This window comes from Nicotiana sylvestris, chromosome 12, assembly GCF_000393655.2.
Source record: "Nicotiana sylvestris chromosome 12, ASM39365v2, whole genome shotgun sequence".
Classification (NCBI taxonomy): Eukaryota; Viridiplantae; Streptophyta; class Magnoliopsida; order Solanales; family Solanaceae; genus Nicotiana; species Nicotiana sylvestris.
The window spans coordinates 25,893,293-25,902,516 of record NC_091068.1 but is presented as its reverse complement, the minus strand read 5'-3'; the positions used below and the strand labels follow the sequence as shown (position 1 = coordinate 25,902,516).

The window sequence follows — 9,224 nt, the reverse complement described above, 5'->3', positions numbered from 1 at the left end:
TTGTGGCTAGGTTTGCAATATTCTTAAATTTTAAATACATGCTACAAAAACGGCAACCCGATGTCATCTGTTTTATATTTTTATTTAACTTTTAATAAAATACTTTTTATATGAATGGTATGATATGTTAATTCAAATGCTATATATTTACTATTTAGCCAAGGTGATATTTTCTCTTTATTTTCTACCAATTAAATGTCGTCACGAGAATTTGAAGGCGAACCCGAATTTTAATTTTATGAGCTCGAGATTTTAAAACAACGATTTCAAATACTCATAACTGAGTTCTAAAATAATAATTTGCTATAAATATACTCGTTCGTGCAAAAATTATTGGGTTTAGTAGTTCGTAGCCGGGCTTCTAGCTCTCCGCGTACGTGAAATGAAATGGAAGTGTAATGACTTGTAGAATATCAAACATGGATTCCACTCATCCTTATCCACAAAGGAAGTGAAGGGATATAGTGTATCCGTTTTTCTGTTAACTGTCCAAACTCACTAAATCACAAGTCTTACGTGCCACCACGTTGCTCGTGGAGGAACCGCTCCAATCAAAACTATCGAACCCCACCAAAAAAAATAAAACAATAAATAAATAACTTTGACACCGTAATAAACTAAAAAGGCAGATTCAAAATAGAATTTCAAAAAAGAATTAGACTACTTGTAAGAAAAGCCAGTGTGGGGTTTCGAATCATTAAAGATATTGTAGTATAAAGGATATAATTCCTTTCTTCTCAATTAAAGGCTTCCAATTTGAATCGTAAAAATAAAAAGATTCTGACGGAAAATATTTTCTTCTTTAGTACTTTATACAGACGTGACGAATTAACTGGACACTAAACGAATAACAAACACAAGGAAAAAAAATTAAAAATAATTTTTTTAAAGATAAATATAAAATTTGAACTAATATTGCTGAGTTTAACTGAAAATATAATCGAAAATTTAACTTTACCTTTATATTTGCCTATTAAGGATTGCTTTACCCTTAATTAAAATTTAGGAAAGAAAAATTTAACACTTCTCATTTAAATAAATTTTGTGACACTAATTCGAATTAATCAGAATCTATCTCGAATATTAAATTTCTAATGGAAAACAAAAAAATAAATTAGTTGTTAGAAAAGCCAGTGAGGGCCCCACAGTTATCCACTTGTAATAACCCATTAAGTAGCCAGCGAAGACCTGTCGGCAAGGGAGTGTAACTGTCCACGTGTCATGTAGATAATTGAAGATTAGCATCAGCTGGCTGAGTCACTGTTTCTAACGTTAACACTTTCACTATCTTCCAAACTCAGATTTTTGTCGTCAGTCACGACAGAGAAAACAAAGGAGGAGTAGTATCCGGAGAGCTCTTTCTGGACCAGAATAATAATTGTTTATAATATATTTTTATTCAATACACCAAAAAATAATAATATGTTTTTATTCAATATTTAATAAAATGTGGAATTTAAAACAAAAATAATGAGATATTATATTTATGAAATATTAAACAAACTTAATTTACATGATTATAAAAATTATATGTTTGATGAAATACATTATAGTAAAAGATAGCGGCGATGCTAAGTAGTAATGGTTAGTTACGCGGTGATAATGGACAAAGTGTGTTGCATGAAATTTTACGTGAATTACATCTTAACGAAATCCTATTTTATAAAACTAAATAAACATGTTCTATTCTGAACTGATAATAACTGGTTGAAACTGAAAAAAGTAAACATATTTACTGATTTATTGACAATTTAGTTATTCAAATTCAGATCCGCATTAAGTGAAAATATACGAATATGTTGCATGAAAGTTTAAATGATTTATGTCTTATAATTAAATCCTCTATAAAAAAAATTAAATAAATCTGTTTCTGAAATTGAAGATGAAAAACCAAATACATTTAATGGCTTATTAAAATTTAAATTATTCCAATTCAGATCCTTGTTACGTGAAAACATGGGACGCCTTACGACCTTTTCATTTTCTAAAAGGTTAATTGCTCTAAAATCTAATGAGAATCCAAAAATAAAATAATATAGTCAAATTTTGAATCCATTTAATTGTTTTAATGAACATTTCTGTTTTTTCACACACCTTTAATCACATCAACAATTTAAATAATGGAGGTATACGTGGAACTTTATAATCCACTCTTATGCTAACAAAAGCGAAAGATCTTGAAGAAAAAGACAGAAGCTATACACTAGTAATTACTAAAATAAAACATTAAACTATTACTACAATCATTTTCCTCCCCTTCCCCACCAACTAATTTATCATATTTAGAATCATTTGGCTGTTTTTTTCCTTTTTTTAAAGTTTCAATATTCAGTTAACAAAAAGAAAAAAAATTATCTTTTGCGTCAGAGCCGTGAAATCAGATACCACATGACATCTCCTTAAAGTGCGATCTTTCCTCAAATTCTATGTGGACACATAATATTTCTTTTTTTTCCTTCGCTTGGAAATAAGGTTTAGTGATGTTGATGTAGTCGCGAAAAATTAATCATATATAGGACTAGGGATGCATTTTGAGTTGATGGAAAATGTTTTACCTGATGAATTCATATTCCATAGGTAGCTTAAAATGCTGAAAATGTCTACTTTAGAGGGGGAAAAAAACCTAAGCAATCACAATTTACAGCTAGGGGTAATTTAGTCATTTCAGATAGGTAAAAACAACAATTTCCTTTCCAGACTTCCTTTTACTCTGTCCAAAAATCTGCCACCTATATCCACTTTGCTTCTCTCTCACCTCTCTCTTTCCTTTTCAATTTTCTTCAACTTCCCTTCACCTCTTTCCTCTTTCTGCATTAAAAGAAGTCGACAGAGAGAGTTGGATAAAGAAAATCAACACATAACACACACATTATTCCCACGTAATCTCACACACTGAAACATCTTTAACAATATAAAACCCCACATTCCACAAGTTCCAATCATGAACTACCTAGATATTTTCTTCTTCTTTTCTCTCTTATCTACATAAAATAAAAAAAAGCAAAAATCAAAGTTTCAAAACCACTCCATTTTCCCTTCTAACGGTTACTTTATTTTCCCATCTTTCAATGCTCTTTAACAAATAACCCTCTTCATCTTCTTAAAACCAAAAACCATACAATGAAGCATAAATATAAACCAAAAACACAAAAGATTGTATTTTGAGCAGACCCCCGAAGCAAAAACACACAAAAGATTGCATTTTGAGAGCCAAAACAGAGTAAAGGTTGCATTTTTAGAGCCAAAACAGAGAAAAGATTGCATTTTTTCAGCCAAAACAGTGAAAAGATTGAATTTTTAGAAGACCCCAGATGAATTTTTCATCATTCTTGACGTCTTTAGGAACTTCCTTTGTAATATTTGTGGTTTTGATGCTGTTATTCACATGGCTCTCAAGAAAACCAGGGAATGTTGAGGTATACTATCCAAATCGGATCCTCAAAGGTATGAACCCGGTTGAAGGCGGGTACATGACCCGGAACCCGTTTTCTTGGATCCGAGAAGCTATGTCCTCATCTGAAACAGATATCATCAACATGTCTGGAGTTGATACTGCTGTCTACTTTGTTTTCCTTGGCACTGGTAAATGATTAAATTTCCTTTCTTTTTAAATTCTGTTTTATGCTGAATTTTGAGGGATTTAAGTTTTATGTACTAAAGTAAATAATTTTTACACCATCAGTATGATTTGACCTGTTATAGTAGGCTATTTATCATTTTGTTTAGGTTACCGGGTAATGCTTATTATATATTGTTACCTGCTATTAATGTTTCTTACCTCGTCTCTGCATAGAACTTAAGCATAATTTTGAGCTTATTTAATGTGGATGTTTATGCATTTTTACATTTTTCCAGCCTTATTTTGGTAAATTTTTAGCTTGGTACTTTTAGAATTTGGTTATTTTTGTGGGGTAGAGAGTTTGGTAGGAAATATAATGAGGAATTTAAGTGGTTTGCACTCAAAGTAAACCAATTCAACCACTTTTCTAGGATCTACTTTACTTTTTGGTAGTAAGTACAAAAAAAGAGTCCGTGGAGAAGGATTTAACTTATATACACACAGTTAAACTGCAATGAATTTTGATATATAGTAAGTTGTCGGCCTTATTTTATTGGTAACTAGTTTCACTTACTATAGGCGGACAATTATTCCTCGTATCTTTTAGATGACTTAATAGTGTAGGTAAGTTGAAGTCTAGAAAGAAAGTGGATAAATTTAACTAAGTAAATTACCTTTAGTTGTTCTAATAATATTGATGCATTTTCGATTTGTTACTATCCCCTGTTTTATTTTCTTCTTTTTAAGAAATAATTCCAATTTTTTAATTTATTGTTGTTATCTAGTATCCACTCGCATGTTTTCTGTTGTGGAAAATACTTATTGGTTCCAAAAAGTGTATTATTCAAATCCATTGTTGGTTTGTTCAATGATATATTAGTTCACTAACCCCTTAGTCCTTTCTATAGCTACCAAGTATTTCCTTTCCTTTTGCGAGAGTAGAGATAGTTGGGGTGACAAACAAGAAAATTTGAACTGTTTGCATTTGGTTTTGTTTCAAATTTTAAGTAAGTTAAAATTCTTTTTTTGGATATGGAGGATTTCAAATAACGGATCCCAACTAGTTTAGAATTGTGTTAGTCTACCTAAATGTTGTTGTAATTGTAGGGGTTGATATTATTTGTATACATTGTAACATATTCCCAGTTCTCAAAAAAAAAAAAAAAAAATCTATCTTAGAATTGTGGCGTTTGTTGTTATTGTTGTACAAGCAGCTATAACCATTAACTTAATCAGAGCCGGAGCTAGGATTTCAAGCTTGTGGGTTTGGAATTCTAAGTCTTTTAAGTTACTAAGTTCTAAATTAATAATTTGTACGTAATCAACAAATTTTTCAAGACAAATACAAGTTTTGAACCAAAGCTACTAGGTTCGCCTAACCCGTAGCCAGAACACTGGCTCTGCCCCTGAACTTAATGAAATGTGGACTCGTAATCTGGAGTCAAGTTGGATCCGTGCTATATATTCTCAATATGTTCAAATTTTGTTTGCTTCCCTTAATTTGAACTCCGAAGTGAATGAACAGGCAGTCCATTTTCAGAAGTCATTAGTGTAGTCAAGTTGTTGAAAGCTCAAATGTGAGCTTTGAGAGTGTAAATTATCGTATAACCCCATTTATTTTTTCAGCCTTGGGAATATTTGTCTTCTCCGGCGTTGTACTGCTGCCTGTACTTCTACCAGTTGCTTCAACTGATCATAGTATAAAGGCAGCCAATACCACCAGCAAGGGGACTTTCAATGAACTTGATAGGTTATCTATGGGGCACGTTGGCGTAAGTTCTTTTGACCTTTCCTTAACCTTATCCATAAATATATTTAAACCACTGTATTACCAAAAAAAATAATATTTAAACCACTGTATTACCAAAAAAAAAAATATATTTAAACCACTGTGTCATGATTTTAACTTTGCCTAATTTGATAATGCAGCAGTAAGCTGTGCATCCACTGTTATTTTAGTCTTCTTCGTTTTTATTGTCGCTCAATGAATTCTTGTATTTCCTTTTTTTTCCCCATTGGTGTTGCAGAATTCAGGACCGCGGTTGTGGGCATTTATAGTTGCAACATATTGGGTTTCTGTTGTTACTTACTTCCTTTTATGGAGAGCATACAAGCATGTTACAGAATTGAGAGCTAAAGCTCTTATGTCTCCAGAAATCAGAGCCGATCAATTTGCTATTCTTGTCAGGGATATTCCTCCCACCTCTGTCGGTCAAAGTAAAAAAGAGCAGATAGATTCATTCTTTAGAGCAATCTACCCCGATACATTTTATCGGTCAATGGTGGTGACGGACAATAAGGAGGTGAACAAAATTTATGAAGAGTTGGAAGGGTACAAAAAGAAGCTTGAACGTGCTGAAGCCATCTATGCGGAGTCGAAGAAAACAAATCCTGATGCACTAAAACCCTTGCATAAAACTGGTTTCCTTGGTATTGTTGGTGAAAAGGTAGATTCAATTGAATTCTACAATGATAAGATTAAGGAATTGATCCAACAGTTAGAAGTTGAACAGAAGGTGACTCTCAAAGAGAAACAGCAATCTTCTGCGCTGGTCTTTTTCAACAGCAGAGTCGCTGCAGCTTCTGCATCACAGAATTTACATGCCCCTATAGTTGACAGGTGGACTGTTATAGATGCTCCAGAACCACGTCAGTTGATTTGGACTAATCTTTCGAAAACGTTTTATGTGAGAATAATTCGGCAGTATGTTGTGTATGTTGTTGTGTTTTTGACCATATTCTTTTATATGATTCCGATTGGGTTCATCTCGGCATTAACAACTCTAGACAATCTGGTGAAGCTTCTCCCGTTTTTGAAACCTGTTGTGAGTCAGAAGGCAATCAAGACTGTGCTAGAAGCTTATTTGCCTCAGCTTGCGCTCATCATATTTTTGGCTTTGTTGCCAAAGTTTCTTATGTTTCTATCCAAAGCAGAGGGCATCCCTTCAGAAAGCCATGTTACAAGAGCTGCTTCAGGGAAATATTTTTATTTCTCAGTGCTGAATGTATTTATTGGTGTTACTCTCGCTGGAACTCTACTCGGTGCCTTCAAGAGCATTGAGAAAGATCCCAACTCTATTTTTCGTGTATTGGCAGAAAGCCTTCCACAGAATGCAACTTTCTTCTTGACCTTTGTGGCTTTGAAGTAAGTCTTGAGCTTGCTTTCGCTTTTATTTTCGCAGCTACAAATTTTATCTTTTTTTTTCTTCTAACGGTATGTATGTTGTCTTGAGTTGTGGCCATTCTGATCTTTGATAAAAACCATTCTCTTTATACTATTTTCTTTGTTGACGTTGAGTCATTATTTTTATTAAGTGTGTGCTTCTGTGGTCTTAAAGCTCGGTTCAGAATGGTATAGCTAGTGAAGAGAATATTAATTCTCCTTTAATCTCAATAATGGTTCATTGAAGTTTATTCTCTTCGCACAATTCAAGGTGTTTTTATGGTCCTGAATCTTTTTTTTTTTTTGCTGGTAGTTTCCCTTCTGCTTCTCCACTTGATATAACTAGTCAAATGATTTTGCTAATAATTTGTTGATCGCAGGTTCTTTGTCGGCTATGGACTGGAGCTGTCCAGGATAGTTCCTCTAATCATATTCCATCTCAAGAAGAAGTATCTGTGCAAAACTGAAGCTGAGATAAAAGAGGCTTGGGCCCCTGGTGATCTAGGCTATGCAACTCGATTTCCCAGTGATATGCTGATTATGACGATTGTCCTATGCTATTCCGTCATAGCTCCAATTATTTTACCGTTTGGAGTCGTTTACTTCGGTCTGGGCTGGCTTCTTCTACGGAATCAGGTGAATAATACTGCCTATGTTTCATTTTATATCTCACTTTCTATTTTAGTTTATTCCAGATAGAATAATACGTTTCCATATTTTGGAGACTCTTTTTGCGTCAAACTTCCAATTTAACCCTGAGTTGTTGTTGCATGTTTAAGACTACACGTTTTAAGGATACTTTTGTTATGTGTTAAAAGTCTTTCTTTCTTAAACTCGTTACTGAATCAAATACATACCTTGATATAAAATGAAACGGACAGAGTAGTTGTTTTGGTGTCTTAGTGTTTATATACCAATCAACTAAGCTTTAATTCCAAATTAGGTGGTCGATTTTATGAATCATCTATATCCAAAATGGATATATAGATATATTAGTTTCACATGTACTTGTGATGTATGTAGATGTACAAGTCGTTAAACCAAAATAACAAAGAGTACATGCTGGTGTCTTAAATCTCATTCATTCTTTCTTGATTTTTTATTTCAAACAGGCACTGAAAGTGTACGTTCCTTCATTCGAGAGCTACGGAAGAATGTGGCCGCATATTCACACGCGCATGTTAGCTACCTTGATTTTGTATCAAGTTACCATGTGTGGTTACTTTGGAATTAAAACGTTCGCGCCTACTCCAGTTCTTTTCCCACTTCCAATATTCTCCCTTATCTTCGCGTTCATTTGTCAGAAGAAGTTCCGTCGGTTCTTTGAATCTCCAGCCCTCGAAGTCGTCTCTCACGAACTAAAAGAAATCCCGAACATGGATATTGTGTTCAGATCTTTCATTCCACCATGCTTGAGTGCAGGGAAGTCCGACGACCATCAGTTTGAGGACGCTTTATCTCACGTATCAAAAACAGGTTCCTCTTCAGTATGATATGAACATTTGCAAGTATCTTACCACGTCGTTTGATTTTGTTATAAATTGTACCTGGGATAGTTCATTGGATAGTTGGTTTGTGTTGATAGTTTCTACTTAGGATTTTAGGTAGTTTTGCATTGTGTGTTGATACTTCATTGGATAGTTGCTCTGTGTTCATAGTTTGTGTGTGATATTTGTGAAATGAATTTCAGTTCAGAAAGTTAAGTTGTATTTTTCTGTAATGATATTAGCATGTCGTGCTTCAATTTGCAAGGAATTTGTTGAAACTATTGTTTACCTTTCTGAATACGTGGTTTATAGATACGTGAATTAAGATGATTTGATTAATAGAATCACAAAGTGTATAAAGATAGTAAAATAAATATACTATTGACTTGACTTTAACTTTGTCCTGTTGGAAGTTAAGACAACAAAAAATTTCTCTTGTAGTTATTCTTTTTGTTATCATATCTGTCCTTATTTTTCAACTCAGCAAATGAAACTTTATCTATACACACATATATAAGTACTATAATTTATGAATAGGAACCATAACAAAATTTGAAGTTACTTTCTCTACTTATGATCTGGTGTGAATACATAAATCTAAAACACAAGAAAGAAATACAAGACAATTTGTGCGCAGTGTTAATGACGAGGAAGAGGCAAACCCGAAAATAAAGAAGATAAGGAGCACCAACTTTTAACATGGAAAACCCTTCAAATCGAAGGTAAAAATCACGGGATCACAAAGATCGAAAAAGCTCCACTATAACAATAAGAGGGTTACAAAAGTTTTCTAAATTGGATATTGCCAAACAGGAGCAACAATAGTAACAAGAGCAACAACTAATCAATTGAAGAAAGAGGAGAATCCACAAACATGAAGCTGTTGTTCGATGCTCGAAATGAGATTTTACGAGCCTCCAAATCCGATCTCCACCGTTCAAATCCAAGACCAAGATGTTACGAACACTCAGTCAAAATTTCAGCCCGATCCAACAGTTAACGAATCGGAAAAAGT

At 33.5% G+C, this 9,224-nt stretch overlaps 1 protein-coding gene across 1 annotated transcript; it reads left to right on the top strand.

Annotated features, from left to right (window-relative positions):
- Positions 1–3,082: 3,082 nt before the first annotated feature.
- LOC104230485 (CSC1-like protein ERD4) lies at positions 3,083–8,487 on the top strand. Its single transcript, XM_009783310.2, has 5 exons — positions 3,083–3,582; positions 5,186–5,331; positions 5,587–6,704; positions 7,103–7,358; positions 7,835–8,487. Exons 1-5 carry the CDS (start codon positions 3,312–3,314, stop codon positions 8,213–8,215), a joined length of 2,172 nt encoding a protein of 723 aa, XP_009781612.1. The 5' UTR covers positions 3,083–3,311; the 3' UTR covers positions 8,216–8,487.
- Positions 8,488–9,224: the final 737 nt, after the last annotated feature.

Coding starts and splice junctions, on each gene's coding strand:
- LOC104230485 (XM_009783310.2), top strand. CDS start 3,312: ATGAATTTTTCATCATTCTTGACGTCTTTAGGAACTTCCTTTGTAATA. Junction 3,583..5,185: donor CTTTGTTTTCCTTGGCACTG/GTAAATGATTAA, acceptor TTATTTTTTCAG/CCTTGGGAATATTTGTCTTC. Junction 7,359..7,834: donor GGCTTCTTCTACGGAATCAG/GTGAATAATACT, acceptor TATTTCAAACAG/GCACTGAAAGTGTACGTTCC.